Source organism: Psittacula echo (assembly GCF_963264785.1).
Source record: "Psittacula echo genome assembly, chromosome: 5".
Taxonomy (NCBI): domain Eukaryota; kingdom Metazoa; phylum Chordata; class Aves; order Psittaciformes; family Psittacidae; genus Psittacula; species Psittacula echo.
In genome coordinates this window covers 87209860-87229771 of record NC_137739.1, presented here as the reverse complement: position 1 = coordinate 87229771, position 19912 = coordinate 87209860, and the positions used below count along the sequence as shown (strand labels likewise).

The following is a 19912-nucleotide window of genomic DNA, read 5'->3' as shown; positions in this document are numbered from 1 at the left end:
ATGCACAGATGGAGAACAATTATCGTCTCCTACATCTTTGGTAAATGTAAGTACAGTCAGAATTTTTGCATCTTTTAAAGACTTCAAACTTTAAGTTTTCATAGCCACCTCTAGGCCACGTTCTCAAATGTCATCCTAGCTAGCTGATTTATGTTCTCAGAGAACAGCAGGCAGCAGCGCATGACAGAAAGATTGCAAGACAGCACCGTGGGGGGACACCAGAAGCCCAGAAGCAGAAGCAAAACTCATAGTGAGCAGGAAAGCTCAGATTTACTGGCTGTATTCCAATACGGCGCACAAACAAAGGTACAACGAAGAGCAACATGCTTTCAAATACCACCTTATCAAAGACAGCAGAGCAACCAGGAAAGCTGAACATGAGCATCTAAAAACATCCATCAAACAGCTTGAGAACAGATAGTTACAAGGACGATTGAGCTGCACAAAGTTGAGCTTTAATGTTCCTAATCAGTTTTGCTCTCTAGGCAACTCCCATTACACGAAGAACAGTTTTAAGCTTGCATTCATGTCAACAACTGTCCTTTAAAAAGATAATTGTCAATAACTTGTCTATCACTTTTGTACTCCCATGAGCTTTTAATTATTAATCATCTTCCAGACAAACAGGCAAGCCTTAAACTTGCAGTTGCACAACATATAAATGAGCTTAAATGCACCTGAAAGTTCAAAATACTTCTGTAAAAGATCTAATTTCTAATTAGAACTGCAGAAGCCAGATTTCTCCACAGCAATCATAACAAGTGACGAGTAATCCTATAAGCATAGGCCTGACCTTTAAACTTGAACTCCTGCTATCCACCTTCCTTGCTCAGAGCCTACTCCTTGTTCAGATGTACAAACATTGTTTTGTATGTGACATCCTGCACCTAACACCACCTCACAAGCTCCAATGACTCTTTCCTTGACCAAATCCCTACCCATCTGTAATAGAAAATTACAAAGTAATAAAAAATACCTGAACTAAAACACAACCACAACGTACATTCCTCTTCAAGATCCCCTTCAGATCCACTATTAGCCACGCAAAGAGAGGCAGTTTGACAATTCCCATGAATGTACACCCTAAGGCTTTCCACACTGGAAAACAAGCACAGCTGCCCTGCTGTATTACAGTCCCAGGAAGTCAAATGATGGACTGCTTCCAAACTAAGAACTAAACCCTGTAAGTGGATTTTTTTTTCCCCTGACAAAGGTTACTTAGAGCACACATCTACACCTCTTGCACATTACAAAGTCCAATAATGAAAGTAAAGCAACAAAGCAAGCCAGGTGACTGGGTGAAACTCAAAAGGTCAAACCAGCAGCTCCTCATCTCCAACATCATTACTGCCAAAACCATTCTCCATTTAAGTACCATCACTCAATTTATGAAGTCCAAGTCATTCATAAGAATTCAGTACCTGGAATAATCACGAACACAGAACAGGGCCAAAAAAATGTATCAAACACTTTGTTTTCTCACCAATAGTACAATACTAACCTCACATGGTGCTTAATGTATTACATTTTCTTTTGCAAACATCTTTTTTTAATGGCAAAAGGAACTGTTTAGGGCCTATTCCTTTAGTCTTATTATCACTACCAGGTACTTTGACCTATTATAATCATAGTAGGATGAAACTACTACAAAAATTTCAAGGTTTACATATTAAGTAGCCAATGGACAGGCTGCAGTTCTAAGCTATCAGCTTTCTAACAGTCTGCTACATGAAAACGGTGCAGAAACAACTCAAATATAAGGATCCTTATTCAAAATGCAAATTATTACCCAGCCATACATCTCCATTCATCTCAGAGCCACAGCAGCAAGGTGAAACTTATAAGAGAGCTGAACCTTTGCAGATCATATTTGACTCATCAAATTGCATGCTCACCTCTTGACACCCTGCCCCTTGACCTTCTCAAGGCAGAGCTGCCCAGATGCAATCAGAGGCGAATAGCAGGGTATAAAGAAGGCCAGGGGGCAAAGAAAAAGGAGAAGTAAACCCAGAAGTCTAATGAGACCACAAACCAACCAGAACCAATTTTTATCCTGGCAGTCACAGAACAATTTCCAGTTCTACACAAAACACACACACGTCCACCCAACCAAGGTTCCATAATCTAATACAGACAGAACTTTGTATTCAAGCAGATTCAGGTACTTCTTACAAAAGAAGCAGTTAAAAACCAACAGAAATCAATCAAAAGGAAAAGCCAACAACAAGAATTACCACAAGCAAACCCCTGCTGTTACCAGTAAAGGACATCTTCACCAAAACTAAAACATGATATAATCCAACTGCAAATACACTCAGGAAAATTCACAAGCAAATTCCTTCATGTAAAATTTCAGGAAGGCCCATACAGAAATGTCATTGTGAGACACCATCACTTCTTAACCTACAAACACAGCATATCCCAGCAATCTTGAACGCATCACATCTACTCATTGGTTACTGAAAGAAGAGTCTGTGATAGCCTTCCCCTTCACAAACAGTTACGGAAGTCTCCTGCTTAAATGTTCTCTTTCAGCTTCCAAAATTAACAGCTATCGTTCACAGCTCTTATTATACTGACACCACAACTACCTCAAGCTGACAAAGGCTCTATACAATGTCTATCATCATCTTCCCTAAGGACAATTGAGCTGCATTCCCGTGAGAAATGGGATTTTGGTGCCAATAAGAACAGCAAGAGTCATTTCAAAGACACTCTCAATTTCCCCTTTTTGTGTTAAATCTGAGAAAATAGGGTTCTTAATTATGAAGAAGCAGTCTTTAACTCCAAATTGCCCATTTGTACATAGTCCAAGAAATTTGGACAGAAAGGACAACTGAAGTGTATATTCTTTTGAATTATATTGTTCTATGAAAACAAAGCCGATATAATCCAGATTCAGCTCACTAGTAAAGATGTGGAAAACCTCAAGTTTCTGAAATCAATCTGACACAAAACTAAAACCTGAATTCTTTTACCACACCAACACAGTTAACACGTATTATTATTATTCCCATGAGGAAGGGTCTGAGTTTTCAGTGGTGCAATACACAGCCTTGCAGTTTAAAAGCAGAGGGAAGCACAACAGGCTTTGACCATAAAGATGTGTTCTATACTCCAATCTCCTCATCCGTGCTACTCATATGAAGAACTACAGAGAACCAAACCTCTAAGATACGCAGGGCACATGGTTAAAACACAGAGGTAATTTGGGTATAATTCAAGACAGATTGAAGCCAATCTTCAGTTTTTAAAGAGATTTCTTAAATCACATTCAATAGCAATGATATTTGAGGGGTTTTAAAGTAAGGAAATGGAATACTATGACAAGGTATTATCAAAATCAATCATTTCCATACATAGTAAAGTTCTAGAAGCCTCACACCCATCCTAAGTGCTACTACATCTCTTAATGGTCTTCTACAACATAAGATACGAGTTTCAGCCAGACTGACTAAAATCAGACAGATTAGACAACCAGATCAAAACGACTGCTCTCTTTTCCACTGCCTGAAGGTATGACAAACACTCCACACATAAATGAGCTTGAAGACACAAAGGAAGAGTTTAAAAAATTGACCATCTGTAATTTGCTGCTGCAGAGACTAAACTGAATGAAAACTTCGGTCTCCAGCACCTGAAAGATGCTGCTTATACCTGTTCCTACCAGACAGATACAACTCAAGCTCCAACATACCAAACATTTGAATGACTCCATGTGACTTGTCCTTTCCAGCACATGAAGAACACGAATTTAAGTACAGTAAGATGATGGACTTGTACATGTAGTTAAGTCTACAGTCTGAATTACTAAACTGAGAATGGATCCCAATAGCAACATACCACAAACATCACAAGTGAGCAATCACTCAACTGCAAAGGAGTAGCAAGTTTAATACTTGAAGAACCATAGTTCCTGAAAGCAGGGATGTACATACAAGCATATTTTAACATCAAATTATGTGCATATGCAATCCAGAGTACGTATTAGTTGAGACACTAATTTCCAGCTCTCTCTCCACGGAACTGCTCAATGAAACACACAACTATGCCATGCCGTCAGCAGCTTTGTAGATAAACTTAAGTTCTACATTTGCAGCAAAGTTACCTTACAAAAAAAAAAAGTCTTAAAAACACAAATCTTCAGTCTTTTTAAGCCTATGACTTTCAAGTTTCATTTTGCAAGCAAGCCGCTACTGAACAAAAGCAAGCTCTCTGCAAACTTAGCCAGACTGTGTAGCTTTTGAGGTACTCCTGAGCTAAATATGTAATTGAAGAGTGAGTAGTGAGTCGAAGCCTACTTAAATGTATGTATTTTTACATATACTGGGTAAGAAAGAGTGCAATACTAAAACCTCTCATGAATCGTAAGCCAGCGGAAACAGGGATTGTAATTTTACCTGCAGTACACAAGATCTTACCTCAACCGTTTCAACTGTCCACTCATCTACCTGTTCCTTCTCACTACTGCTGAACTGAGCCTCTGCCATGAATTGTCTGTTTACATACTAAAATAAAAATAAGAAAGGGTATGAAAGTAAAAGTAAGTGGCATTAAAGCTATACAAAATGACAGTCTTTCCAGTGATTAATACCTCAGTTGATTCCACTTCAGTTGGTTCAGTAAACTCTTCCGCCGGATCAGGTTCTGCAAGAAAAACGTACCATTTAGGTGAAAAACACCCACGCTGCAGACACAGAAGATGCAAAGATGATGGAAGATCTTTCCCACTAAAAGTGGAATTTTGAAGAAGTCTGATGCTTTTTTGTAGTACTCATTTATCAAAAGACATGTACTTTAAAGAAGTGTTCTGGACTATCAGTACACAGGAAGTGCAGTTAGGAGGAAGAATGAACAGACACACATGTACTCCTGAGTGTCGGTAATAGCTAGTGTTAGAAGCTCACTATACATTAAGGAAGGAGTCCCTTTATCACACATCTTCAAGGGGATAGGATTTTGATTACAGATCTGAAATTAGAGCCTCAATATTGAGTCAATACTTTACTTGTAGTTAAGTGTCTGCTGGGTTCAGAAGCAAACCTAATGCTACAAAGTAGATAAAACCTTTTGTCTCAGAATGAAGAAAGCAAAAATGCCAAGACATGAACAGAGAATGACCAAGAGCAAAGATTCTCAGGTGTCCGAATTAAACAGGAAAAAAAATCCCTTTAAATTCTTGCTACGTTCAGCTATCCTGAATTTTAGTTCTCTCCACAACATATTCAAAAGGGAAGAAAGGTCATGAATTTTCTTCTTAAGTTTGGTACCATATTCTGGAGTTTAAGTATGTCAGCATCCTGTCTGTTCCAAAACCTCTTCCCTTCCAACAAGGGATTAAACTGGTATGAACCACCAAAAAATAGAAAAGCCTCAGGCAACCAGAACTTTGATGGCTTATCATTTTAGTATCAAGGATGAAAAAAAAATGGTTTATAAATCACACTGATAAATTCTACAGAAAAACAGAAGAGAAAAGAGTTGTTGGCAATATTTTCATTTGCAGAAACTTGCTTCTAAGTAATTTTACTGTTAGCCTGAGTTCTTATTTCAGCAAATGACGTATTGCAGTCAAATGCTGAAATAAGTACTCAAAAGCAAGTACTAAGTGACTCTGATCCCTCAAGCCAGCTGACACTCTGCAGTTAAAACACTCGGCCCTTCCTTGCACATGACGGAAGACATTTACGATGTGATCATCAGGAAGGATTAGCCCCTCCAAAGTAGCAGCTGGCAAGAGTAGCCTTACAGAACCCTTCTGGAACACAGCTCTGCTTTTCTCTCCTTATGGCTCAGAGCAGGGCTGAGTAACTGGCTGTCTGCCCCTACAGATGTTGCCTGGCCAGATATACCTGATCATCAAAAAATGACATTTCTATCCCAAACACAAAGAAGTCAGAGACAGGTGAATTTTGTGCTTAAAACTGCACTTGTAATTTAATCATTCTGGAGACTCCAAAAAGACAAGACAGTACAACACAAATATAGTAGTCACAAGGCATCTTCAAATCCTACCAGCTTCTGCTACAGTGTCTTCTACTGCAGGTGCAGGTGTTGCCTCTTCTTCCTCACACAATCCATTCTGATGGTTATGGGTGCTGTCGAAGTAACTAGTTTGAAGAATACGTTCAACAATCTCCTTCAGAGCTTTATCTAGGGAAACAGAAGTTAAATGTTAACAGCAAATTAACACTAATCATCTTTTCCTTCCTTCCCAAAGATCCCATGTAAATTACCAACAAATTTACTGTAAGCCAATTCCTTACAAAACAACTGTCAGTACAAACAAGTAATTTTACACAGGTATCACCTTCATGAAGGTTCTTGCCCTGAGGTGTACTGGCTCAGAGCAGCCTTTGTAAGCAGAACAGGCACAAGCTTGCACTCTGTGCCTCAGACGAATGCTGTGGTGTCTTACCCAAAACAGATCAGCCACATTGGCAAGGTAGCATTACTGACTGCCCAGGCCAACAAAAACCGAAACAGACTCAAAATGGAAAATTCACAAAGCATGTCTGGCAAGTGATAATCACTGTATGAGTCAGTACATACACAGAGAAGAGAACAGAAACACATTAACATTCATCCCTATAAGAAGGTGATTATCACTAAAAGCTCATCCTGAGATCCAGACACAATACCCAGCCTAACTTCATCCAGTAAGAGAATGACTCAAGTCTCCAATGAGCATCCATCAGCTCCCTCCTGAAAACCAGCTCTGTACCTTCTGCTTCAGCCACCTCTTGAAATAAATAGGCGGCGCATACCTTTGGGCTCTCAAAGATCTAACACCACAACCACTTCAGACTTGAGTTAGTAAAAAAATACTAACCTTGTACCTCCTGAAAAGATTTCATTTCAAGAATATAAATAATCTGAAGTTCTGCACAAACAAGGGAAAAATCTTATGAAGGACACAGTATTGTCCTCTCCTTGTATCACTTCTCAGTAAAGCAGGTTAGGTAACAATGCAATACTATTATTTAACTTCCTATAAATAGAACACAAAAACCTCTTTCCATGGCTCAATACTACTCAAATGTAATAAGGGAAATTGATTCTTTTAAAAGGGGGGAAAGTTGTTGGCCATTTTACCCACAAAACAGGATTACCTTCCCTACAACTTTCCTACTGATTTCCAGTTAAGAGACTTCAAAAATTCCCCATGATACAAGAAACAGACAACTGCCAAGCACAGCCATTTTTCTTAGTCTAATGTCAGAAGCTATGTATATACGAGAACTTACACTTCTGCAATAAAACAGTAAAGAAATTCCATCTGCATGATCAGAACCTGATTTATAGAGTTAGTCAATATAGGGCAAAACCAGAATGCTTTTTCCAGGAGAGAAAAGAGTAAAACATCACACTAAAAAGGGCCACGTCAGATTATGTATTTGGTCACATTATTGACAAAGCTCCTTGTTTACACACAGGTTTCCAGAAAACAAAAATTGCCACTTAGCACCACCAGCAGCAGAATACTGCTGAAATAGCAGAAACAGCTTAAATAGAGTAATGCATCAGTAAAACAAAACACACTACGTACTAAGTTCACACTTCAGTAAGTTATTCTGTTACAGTCCATCTAAGGTCTGAATAAAGCAGTTACTTCAACTGCCAAAGTTTTCTCAGATCAGACATTGTATTTGTAAGTTCAGGCAGAAATTCAGTGCACTCTCTTCACACAGACTTATACTTACAGGTTGTTCCACAAACTGGTTTCTCCTTCCCTTCCAGTAAGTCCCAGAGGTGAACAGATGCCTGCTCATACTGCTCATTCAACCTTAAAAAAAATAAGAGTTAATTTCTTACCAAGTCTTTAAATTACCACAGTACAAACACATTGTTATTTGTAACTGACTGTTATAAAGAAAAGTACTTTACACTAAGCCTACCTCATGCTCATGTCTCTCTCAGGGTAAACTAGCTTATAAAACTCATCCAGCACGGTCAGTTCCTCCTCTGTCAGCACTGGTACTCCATTTGAACCTTGTTTCAAGTCGTTGCGCACTTCATCATCACCCAGCTTGTCCAAAATGAACTGTAGCTCTAGTACAGTCTTTAAACGCTTCTGCTCAGCTTCTTCTCGCATCAGCTGCTCCCTGCGAGCTGTCTTCTTTATTGTTTTCTGGATCTGGTTAAAATGGAAATATTAAATTGCTTAAATTTGGATTCTGCAGTGAACTCAGGGGAAAAAATAGATTTGAAATGTCTTTTAGTGGTAAAGAGGTGGATTTGGTGTTGAACTGCTACTTATCAATCTAACGCTACAGCAGAATAAGCTGTGAAATTTAAGCAGTTTTAAGCAGAATCAAAAGCCCGCAAATTAAGGCTAACTTTAAAATCAATGCCACAAACCTTGGATCTTCATCATATTCTACTTAAGTCTGTAGTTCTCTGCATGACTTACAAGCAGTTCAATCAAGTAACTGCTGTTATCACATCTAAAGCTTTAGATACCAATACGTTATCTAAAACAAGCCCAGCTTGCTATTACTGCTTCCTTTATGAGTTATTCTGTAAACACTAAGTGATTTTGATCTAGATCTAAGTGGCAAAAATTTACAATATCAAGAACCTTTTAGACAACTAATGTGTCTATTTACAACTTCTGCCTTCCGTAACCCAAGGAGGACCTTCAGCAAGTAGAAAAGGCACAGAGAAGGGCAACAGAACTTATTAAGGGGACAGAGCAGAGGCCTGATAAGAACAGTCTAAGTCATGGGTTCTTCAATTTGAAAGAGTAACAGTGATCCAAGATTTTTCATCATACAATCATAGAACAGTTAGGGTTGGAAAGGACCTTGAGATCATCTAGTTCCAACCCCCCTGCCATGGGCAGGGACACCCCACACTAAACCATGTCACCCAAGGCATCATATAAAGGCCAGCAGATAACATGAAGAGCTGTTATTCACCATATCCCATGATGGAGGAGGCATTTATTCAAACTACTAGAAGATCAGCTTAAAACAGATTAATAACAGTACTCATTTCTTACACACCATGGGAGGGAACCCTGGAATGTTTTGCCATGAAAGCCTGGGGAGACAGCATCAGCAAGTTCAAAGAGGATTTAAACAGACTCTTGGACATGAGGTCCACAGACAGACACTAACGGGAACATGAATGTATCTACTCTAACATTCTCAGTTTGAGGATGACAGATGCTGGAAGGGAATGAATGAAGGATTACCATCAGCCTTGTGCTCTGCATAGTGCCTTCTACAACTGCTGTCACAGCACTGGTCTAAATGCATCACTAGTCTGAACCTACAGTATGTTTCTTCCATTCTTATTCTTAATCCAAGCACCCAGAGTCCAAAATTCCACTTGCTCACTTAGTAACTATACAAAACTTTCACCTCTGCATTCAAAAACTGTAACTCATGACAGTAACTTTCTTCCTCTGAAACATCTGAATTTCCTTTTTAAAATCAAAGACATATCTTATGATGCATGAAAACTAACTTCAACCAGGAAAAAGTGCCAACAAATGTGAAAGCAGAGCCCCTATTTATTACTGCTGGATTCACTCACTTCTTCTAGCAGTCAGCTGACCAGGGAAATATGTCAGGATAAACTTGTCAGAAGAAGAAAGTTCTTCATTGCTAACATTCCATAAATATACATGAAACCTTGATGCAAGAAAAGCAAAGAAGCAGCTTGGCTTAGAGGCCTACACTCTTACAACTATATCCGATGCAAAAAACAGTTCATAATGTGAGGATGCTGATGCTCTCCAAGTTATGACAGTCTGTCCCAAAACTAAATACACTTGTTAGATCAGTCTGCTGCACTAACATCAACTACACAACAAATCCTACCAGCACTGCTGCTTCTTCCATAACTCATTAACTCCAACTACACTACTGCATTTAGAATCTGTCAGTCCTGCGGAATTACACTTTCACCTGCTTCAGTTCTTCCTTGCAATGATACTGCAGAGGTCTAAAGTGGCTTGTTGTTTGCAGCTCTTGGCACAAAAAAAAATAAAGCAAAGCTGTTCATATAACTGGAATTGCCCATTAGGGTTTTAGAACTTATTCCTGATTACACCGTAATCCTCAGCCACTTGCCAAAGAGAGAAGCAGGCTTGTGAAATCGATTAAAGAAAAGGTTACTATTGGCAGGAAATAGCTGTCTCTAATGTTGTATGGCCTATTTTGTGATCACCCTGTTTTCAACAGTTATGTTTTGTCAGAAAATGAATGCATTATTTTTGTTCCTATACATTTACGTAGTCCATCAGAAAAATCTTTTAGGAATAGTCTTGAATAAACCTCACACAAACTAGTACACTGAGTAAACCATCACACAAGAAATCACAAGCATTTCACCCCTGTAAATAGAGGCAACTACTGCATCTAGTGTCAGTGAAATCGTTTAAAGTCTAAGTGTCTGGATAGCTCACAGTACACCACTTGCTTTTTACTTACGTCTTGGCTCAGAGCCATAAAACTCCTCTGCAGTTCTTTAGCAAATTCCAGATTATTTGTCACTTCCTGGTATTTTGACACTGCATCCTTAAAAGAAACAAGAAAACACGAAAGTAAACAATCACAATAAAAATACATACTTTCAACAAACAAACCACCACATTTTCAGTTCCTCAGTGAGACACAGCGTCCCTGAATGTGAGTGCAACGATGTTAAGTCAAACTTTGATTTTCACTGGCGAAAATATTGAGATTTGTGGTTATCTTTAGGGCCTCTAGTTTCCTAGATAAATAAGCTAAAGCATACGCTTATATATGCTCATGTCCATGACATGCTGTTTGGCTTTAGCCAGTTTCTGACAAAAACTAACTGGCAGGCCAGGGGAATGGGGGAGAAGAGGTATCTGGCCACTTAAAACTGCTCAAGAGATAAAGGTTTGAGAATTAATGCATTGTTATCTTGAGTCAGAGCCAAAAAAATCAAACCATATACAGAGCATAATGCTTCCTCCTCTAGAAATCTTTATTATTTGCTATTTTCTTAAATCTAATACTCTGATTTGCACCCAAACAACCCAAGCTCCTTAACTCACTTCACAGTATGAGAAATTACAGAGAATCAAATTGGTGCAGGGCCGGGGGGGGAAACCCAGCAGAGGCATTTACACTCCTGCTGTGACTACGTTAATAAGGGGTATGTTCTTGGTAGAACATTATCAAATAACATCTGAGTGGAAGAAAAGGTAAGGTCCTAATTTCTTTCAAAAGCAAGGAGCTTTTGAAAAAAGCAAGGAGGTTTTGCCTGTTTCTTAGGGATTTCATTCGTAATACAGCTAAGAAACTTATACACATATTAGGTATTACACATATACATTAGGAGATGTATAAAATTCATCATTCTTAGCTGATTTATAGAAGCAGAAGATGCAACTGAAACTAACAAATACTTTCAGCATTTCTCAAACCAAGAAAGGCTTTATCTTTATCAAGTCTGGCAGTCAGGCTGCGGTCTTCATACAACTCAACCAGGAGCTTCCCTCCTCAATGTGAAATTTCAGTTCTCTTCCCTGCTCAACTGGAAAACTTAGTATGATTTATTCTCACAATATGCCATTAGAAAATAAAATACAGAATGGTATTTCAGCTTAGTTGGCACAGAAAAAGCAAAGTGAAGCCCAGACAGATGAAGACATCACATGGACCAAGAGAAGCAGCAAATTCTTTAACTGCCAACAGCTGCAATAGTTGCAGAGTACATTTATATCTTTCCTTCATTTTTTTCACTGTTAAAAATCATCAACAAAACACTGTTGATTACTGAGCATCTGGAAATCTCTTTAAGTACCAATACGCATGTTGGCATCACACAACTGAATTTAATTTGCTACTTGCTTCATATTTACTACAATTGGAAAACTGCTGTTGAGACAAACTCTACAACTTCCTACTTTAAGAACCAGCATACATTCACCAGGTCCAGCTTATCTAGAGGGGCACATCTGCTACACTGACAGCTGTGATATACACACGGACATAGCTTATTTTCAGAGTCCATGGTGTAAGCTACCTCTCTAACCAGACCGCACAGTATTTACAAGCTACCACTAAGTGACTAAGCTCCTTAAGCTCTCCCTGGGCACATTTTCTGTGAAGAAAAGGATAATGTCCAGAGAACCTCAGAGGTATCATTTAGTTCTTTCAACAGTCCTAGGTTGCAACATTTGCCAATGTTCACCACAGCTTATTTACAAGCTAACCTCAACAAGCATAAAGCATTAAAACATGCTCCTCAACCTAGTCTTTCAGTTCCGATTAACAGAAAACATAGGCAATAAAAAACTGAGGGCAAGTCAGAACTCAGAAAAATGTAGCTTTTAACAAGGGGAAAGGGGAAATGAAATTCATCTCTTTCTTCCCTGCCAGGATCACACGACAATTTAACAGAGATCTGGTTAGTCTTTTTGTTTTTTACCAGTTGATCTTGATTCAGACGTTCTCCCTTGTTCATTCGTTCTTGGTAATCATCAAGTTTGCTCTGAAAAGAAAGAAAAATGCTATTATGAAGAGCCAAAATCAAGTTATTGCTTTTTTTCTACTTCTGCTAACGTAATTAGGTAGTGTAATATTACAGTGGGCACAGACTGTAACACATTACACAAGCATGGAACTGTCATGTAGACATACAGAAAAATTGCCTTCTGGGTTAAAAGACAAATCTTTTAAGCTTGTTTTTTGGCTACCACAATACAATCGTCACAACCAGCCTTAGTTTCTGAGGAAATACACAATCCTCCTAATAGGGAAAGCACTCTCCATGCACACTTCCTTCAGTCCAAACAAGAGCTGAACACAGCTCTGAGTCACAGCCCATTACCACTGTACCACTACAATACCAAAAACATGACTGCAAAAAAAAAAAAACAGTCAATGCTATTAAGATTCAGAACTCTTTGTAATTGCATCAGTTAAGGCAGTTTTAAAGCATTTAAACCAGTTTCTAATCCTTTGTGCAAGAATGCTCACCAACACAATTCATATTAATAGCTCTAAAATACTTCTGTTCAAGAGCATTAAGGTTTCCTTCTCACGGGGAGAAACTGAAACAGGAATCATGAGGTTAATTTGCAGCAGGATCAGCTCTCTCATCTGTCTAAACACAAAACCATGCAAAACACAGACATTAGCCAAAAGCAGGTAAAACTTACGCATGCCCCAGTGACAAGGATTCTACAGGCTAAGTAGAAAGGTTCTTGGAAGAGAAGCCAAGTCCATCAGAATACCATACCCAGCTACTAAGCTCTATGTTTTCACCATTTCTGCATTATCACATAATCATATTTTGTATGAAATTTGCCTTGAGCTTATTAAAAGAAAGCTATTAAATGAATCCTCAATTATCTTCCCTATCTAGCGTAACAACAACATGAAAAGGAAAGCAATCAGAAACACTTCATTTTGAATGGGAAAATTACAATCCCCATACAACCACAGTTTCAAGCTTCCATTTGCCGCCAAGTGACAGGTTTTTCGTTGCTGGTCTTTGGGGTTTTTTACCACGTTAAATTCAGTTAAAATACTTTCCTGGTATTTTTCTAGTTAATTCAACTTCTCTGCTCAATCTCAGACAGTTTGGAAAGAACAAAGCCTGTAAAACAGGTTAAGAAAGCTCCTCTTATGAAGCATTCGATGCCCAGCATCACTTACTGAAACACAAAACCACCCTTATGAGACTTGGTCCTTTTGATGTCACTTAGCACCAAGACAAAATTCTACTGATTAGATATAGCACAACTACTTCACCTTTCAGTGTATCAGAGCCAGGAATGGCCTAAGCAAAGTCAAAGAAGTTCCTGAGCTCTGAAATAGCATCACTAGGAATTCTATACTGGGGACAGACACTAGCAGGGTAACAGCTTTCAAACATAGCAGGCACAGCTCCTAATAGATCACAAAAATAGCCCTGAAGAGCATCCAACATATTGGAAATCTACCACAAGCATGAAATAAGGTCATTTTACTCTTCTACATACTCACTTTACAACAAATAGTGACACAGCTGGACAGTCATAGGAGTAGTTTTCATGATTTAAGAGAATGTAGATGAGCTGTGAAGTCAAAAGAGAGGGTAAAGAGCTCCAACACAGCAATGCCCCAGTACAAGGACAGCCAGGTTAACCAACGCCTCCACTGCTTAAGGTAGCTTAAATCCTACAATGAACTGGCTTCACAAAGTTCCTACTTGCTCAAGTCACTTACTACCATGCTGTGGATTACAATTCCCTTGGTCACACTGATGCAATTGTTTGTGAAGCTGCACAGTTAATAGACTGCTAATACCAGCCAGTTGAACAGCACTTACAAAAATGCATTAAAAAAGCCCTAACAACTTCTGTGATCCAATTTCCAACATAAACCCATAAACAACAACAACAGTAAACCAAACACGATGGAACATCAAATTCTAGAATACTATTTAGGATCAACTTGGCTGAAGAAAATGCATATTGCAAAATTATACTGCAAAACACTCATAACCCATTTTGGTGGCTAAGGGCTTAAGGGAGGGAAGAGACAAAAATACTGTTTTTGCAAGTTTTCCATGCAGCCTTACTTCAGCATGGTTGGTATCTTCAGGTTAAGCATATTGTGGTAATGATATGCTTAATTCAAACAGTGCATAAGTTTTAACTAATCAAATAGTCTTAGGTCTACTATAAATATGTTGCTCACTTTTATTCAGCAAAAAGAAAGGGTAATATGTCTATTTCTAACCATTAGGAATAGAAGGAAAGGTACTTCTATTAACTTTCTCTTCCTTAAAAACATTTGTATCAGAAAGGTAAAAGCAGAAGAAGGAAAGCCCTTTCAGCTGCAATGCAGAGGACAGGCAAATGTGTATTTAGCTATAGGTTATCACAAATCTTTCAGAGTAAGCATTTTTCTATCATCCCAAACACACTATAAGGTCTGAAAGCTGCATTACACACAAATATTAAGGAAGCCAAAATGCTCTCTTTTTAATCTGTACTGTCAACTAACAGCAATCTAACAGCAGCACCACTGCTCTAAAATAACTGCAGCAAAATTCTTGCTTAGCAACCTACTGCAGTGTCTGCAAGAAGTAAAGACTTTCCCAATTTTACCCCCCCTTACACAGCTCCATCCTCACTCATCATGGATATAGATCTTGAGGCATAAAAGCTAAACCAGCAGAAAAGAAATGTAATAATCAAGTGGCAAAGTGAGCACATAAATTGTCTATTAAAAAGTGCTCATGAGTCAGCAGCCCCCAGTTCTGCAGACAGCAAGTCACTGTGCTCCAGCTCTTCTCCCACTGACATACCTGGAAGTATTCTGGAGTTCCCTAGGAGAGCAGCACAACATAGAGGCTACCTGGAGGTGGAGGCAGGAGGACGGTGGTCGTGTTCATTGTTTAAGTAAGCCCTAGACTTTATTTTAATAGCAATCCAAAACTGAGTTACTTTATTATGCTAACAGATACCTTTTCCTCACACTCTACTTTCATTACATGCTCTGAAGCGCCTCAAAAATGTCATCCTAAAGTAAGGGGAAAAAAAATGTAGTTACATGACATTAGCTTCAAAAGCAATACTGGGTCTAAAAATGCCTGACCTCTCAGTTGTCTTGTTACAGTCATTTACAGTGCTACATTACAAACTGGATCACTGGAATGATCTGATTAAAAATAACCCTTAAAAAACAGGGCCAGGAGCAGGAGGGAGGCACTATATTTAACCAGATAATGCCAATGGTGTGGTTTATACCAGTGACAGTGGCACAAGTATATACAACAAGTTGCAAGGTGGAAGGTAAGCTCCCCAATCAGCTAAAGTAAGCATTTTGTAATGCACACTTCACTTCAAGCAAAAGATGGAGGGGACCACTGCAAGTTTGAGGTATCTCAAAAACTGTATGCATTTTTAACAGCATCAAACAATTAAGATAATCCAAAACTTAAAATAGCTGCCTAATACACTTTGCACTGAAGCAAAAGGAAAGCCAATCTACGATACAGAAGTTTGTTAACGTGGTTTATGTTTGTACATTGTATCTGCCCTCCACCACCATCTCCACAGTCATTCATCAGTTTAACTTCTCAGCAATCTGGCCAGAAATGACAATTTCTCAGAAAACGACCATTTCCTCAGAAAAATGGGCAGAAAAAAGAATCAAAGGTGAAACACACAAACTGTATCAGGGTAACAAGTGGAAGTTCAGAACACACAAACTGTATCAGTGTAACGGTGGAAGTTCAGAACCTCCCAAACCCCACCACAGTTCCCCTTTGGGTGCACCTCCTCCTATACACACACCTTACAAGTCCCAAGAAACTGTTTCAGTCCTGAGTTACAACCAAGAGGATGCAATGAAGCATTAACATCAATACTCTGGAACATAAAGCACTTGGAGGTCTTCTATTTAAACTGAATTTATTTTCAAAGTAACAGTTATAAAAACTGCTGTGGGGTTTCCCCAAAGCCTGGTAAGTTTGACAGTTTAGAAGTATCTCCATGCTGTATTAGGAGCAGGATCCATTCCCTCCCAAACAAATAGAGAACTTATGGATTCATGCTATCTCCAAAATGTAAAGCTCCAATGAGTTGACTACAGAGACAAAAACAACCCTGCTTCTTCAGTAACCAGAACTAAGTAAAGCCACAGATGACTGAAACTCTTTAGAAGTTCTGATGGCTTCATATATGTATGTTCTCTTTCCAAATCAAGCTATTTCCTATAGAAACGCTATGGACCTACAGGTTGACTACGGTGCAAAAGACCTAATTCTTGTTCAACACATCCTGTATGTTCAAAAGTATTTACTTTTACAGCAGCGAGTTCTAGGAACAAACTGGGTTCCAAGAACACAGAGTTCTCCCAAAACATTCTGTGCATCTTTTTGCTCTGAAAGAGAAGTGTTAACAAAGCATCAAAGCAGAAACAAAAAAACTTAAGTAACCAGAAGATCTTTCACAGCTTGTAGGACTCATCATGTAACAGAACTCACTATGAGAAATAATCCCTATGCTACATGAAACAGTTAAACACAGAGCAGAGCAAGCTGAAACCAAAAAGCACCAACCACCACGTAATTTCACAGATAAACTTGCTTGGTTTTCAGATGAAGCAGCCTGGGTATCCAAACCAGCTATCAAAGAGGTTTCAAAGTAAGATTTGGGCTTTCAACACACAGTTTCAAATGAATTTTACTATTTTTCAGTTTCAAAATCACATTTAACCTCCTAAGACAAATTTGAAACCCAGCTTCTCAAGAACTTCTGGAGACATAAGCGTTGAACATCCAAGTGACCCAAATAATGGTGCAAAAGCACTTTAAAGCGCCACTACGATGGGCAACCTGAAGCATGGCATTTCCCTGCCATCATTACCTGCACCTACAACAGAAAACAGATCTCAGCTTTTACTATAGGTTCATAGCCATTCCCTATGGGAAATCCAACATTTTACTGAACCAAATCAGATCAACTTGAACCATCCATCTACTGTTCCAGTGAGAATTCTTGTGCAGTCATGACGCTTTTTAAGCGTCCATTTTTCAACCCAGTCAGGATTACACTTGTTTGGAAATTTAGAGATAGGCTGAAAAAGCAACAGCATCTTAAATTACCAGCTACTGCTAGAATGTGCCACCTTTTTAACTGTACACACCGAGCTCAAGTCATGTCAAGTAGTTCAAGCTAAAATGCTTACTCCGTATTTACAGTTGCCCAACAATAATCTGTGATCGCCTGCCCACACCTTAAAATGTGTGTTAGCAATTGAAGTATTTTGTCCCTAACAGAGCTCTTGGTTTTAAAAACTGTTTTTACATAGCTCATGCTATATTACACAAATTGAAAGCAAAAATAACTTTGGTTTCATTCCTCACTGTATCAAGACACAAGTTTGATCTACATTCGGTTGGCTGAATTTGGAAAGGTTTGTCCCCCTAAAAAGAAGGGACAGGGAGAAGGAAATGCAGGTCTGAATTAAGTGTTTTGTCCCAGAGCACCTGGGGAGCTGGGAGGATTCTAACCTCAGTCACCTAACAAAAACCCAGAGGAGTTCATGCAGCTTTTAAATTAACTCAGCTTGTCAACATAGACTCAAGTTGCACATCTGAAGGTCTGGCAGAGAAAACATCGCTTCAATTACTCCCTCCCATGCACACACAGATACCCAGTCATCCCTGAACAGAGGGAAAAACAGGACAGCACCCTTATCATTTCCAAATTAAAGAGATGAAGAGAACACAGACATTTCCAGGCCATGTTTTCACATACATTTATGAACAACAATTCAATTTATCCTATCTAATACAAGCAATGCTCATTCTTTCACATAATGAGATCACTTTCAGGAAGAGAAAATGAAAGTATAACTAATAACCTAGTATTGCTAATTCATACAGAAACATTCAGAATGGCAGAGCTTAATTGTAACTATTACTATTTGAAATTGTGTGCTGTATTTTGCTGGTCACATTGTTTTATCCTCAGAGTTTAGAAGGAAACATGACACTAAGTAATTTACTTCAACATGTCCAATTTCTCCATAAAGAGTAACCTTCCCTCAACTAAAAGCTGCACACACCATTAAAAACCTAAGATGGCACCTCTTACAAAGCAGCTGGATTTTATCCTTCAAAAGCATGTGTCAAAGTCAAGTATACGTTTGCATTCAACCTCAAATACAAAGCTCTCAAAAATCATCTCTACTGCCCTTTGTTATCAGCTGCTGACAAAGAAGGGATTAAATGACCAACTAAGCACAAGTTTTCATGGAGATTGACTAGATTTTTCCTTCAGTCCTGTCTGTGCAGTACCCAGTATGATTTTACTTTCTGGATGGTTAGAAAAGCAAGACTATATTATTGTAAAAAAAGATTCAAAATAAAGGAAAGTGAATGAATGCGTGTACTTAAGTAATAAAATAAAAATACTGATGCCCATGTGTACAATAAGCTTTGTTTTCAGGACCCTAAGCTTGCAATGCTCTCTTCAGTAATCAGGGTTGATTTACTAAGGAACTGTTGGTTTTCCCACCAAGGGAGAGGCTCCAGCTTCCAAATTCATAATTCTACTTTGACACACCAAGAGCATGACTTTTATAGTGCTAGAGTCCTACTTCAGTAAGCTTCAGAACACCTTCAGCTCATTAAGACCTGGAGAAATCTTTGAACTTTAATTCATCAGTGTGAGAGCACACCCAGATTTTCTTTTTCAAGACCTAGCCTTTGCCTTTTCTGTTTCACACCCAGCATCACATACTCTAAAAGAAGATGCTTTCAAGTCATTTTAATGGAGCATCTTTCAACAGAGGCCAGGAAAAAGGCACTTCATCTCCTCTATTCACTTGCTATGTTAAAAAGAGTAGTGACAGCAGCCACTGGTACACAAAAAACCCACCCAAAACCTAGGACCAGTATCATCAGGTTTCACTCTCTTCTACGAAAATAGCTTCCTACACATCCTCCCAACTTAACGTATTATAAAAGTTAAATAAGAGTCCATTTAAATAGAATGGAAAGATGAAAACAAGTGTTAATTAGGTGTAAATTATTAATCTTAAACAGGTAAATACTCGAAAAGAAAGCTGATCCACACACCAGTCAGTGTGCTTACCCTCTATTACTTCAAAGTAGAGAATTGATCAGAAGAATGTTTTCCTGCTCATTTTAGTTTTTAAAATGTCCATGTTGAGCATCACAGAATAACGTTTAGAGGGTTTTTGTAGACGTTACATATAGTTATTTCAAACCATTTTATTGCAGTGAAACTACCACAGATGTACAGAAAGACCTGCATTCTTTGTCAAGTTGAGAACTAGTGGTTTTGTGTCCACATATATTTGTATGTATTAATGACGAGTTTAAGACAGACATCTTGTCCTGTCTATGCACAAGAGTATTCAGACAAGGAGCAAGAAAAGATCCTCCAATTCTAAAATAT

The 19912-nt window shown here is 38.6% G+C and overlaps 1 protein-coding gene across 4 annotated transcripts in view; it reads right to left on the bottom strand.

Annotated features, from left to right (window-relative positions):
• CAPRIN1 (cell cycle associated protein 1) overlaps positions 1-19912 on the bottom strand; it is a gene marked incomplete at its 5' end in the record, with an annotated part of 97634 nt that overhangs the window by 13725 nt on the left and 63997 nt on the right. For all 4 annotated transcript variants that reach the window (XM_080617145.1, XM_080617144.1, XM_080617146.1 and 1 more), the window contains 7 exons: positions 4422-4508; positions 4595-4647; positions 6016-6153; positions 7704-7786; positions 7899-8137; positions 10443-10529; positions 12415-12477. In XM_080617145.1, coding sequence (XP_080473271.1) covers positions 4422-4508; positions 4595-4647; positions 6016-6153; positions 7704-7786; positions 7899-8137; positions 10443-10529; positions 12415-12477 — 750 coding nt within the window. The remainder of the gene's footprint in view (positions 1-4421; positions 4509-4594; positions 4648-6015; positions 6154-7703; positions 7787-7898; positions 8138-10442; positions 10530-12414; positions 12478-19912) is intronic.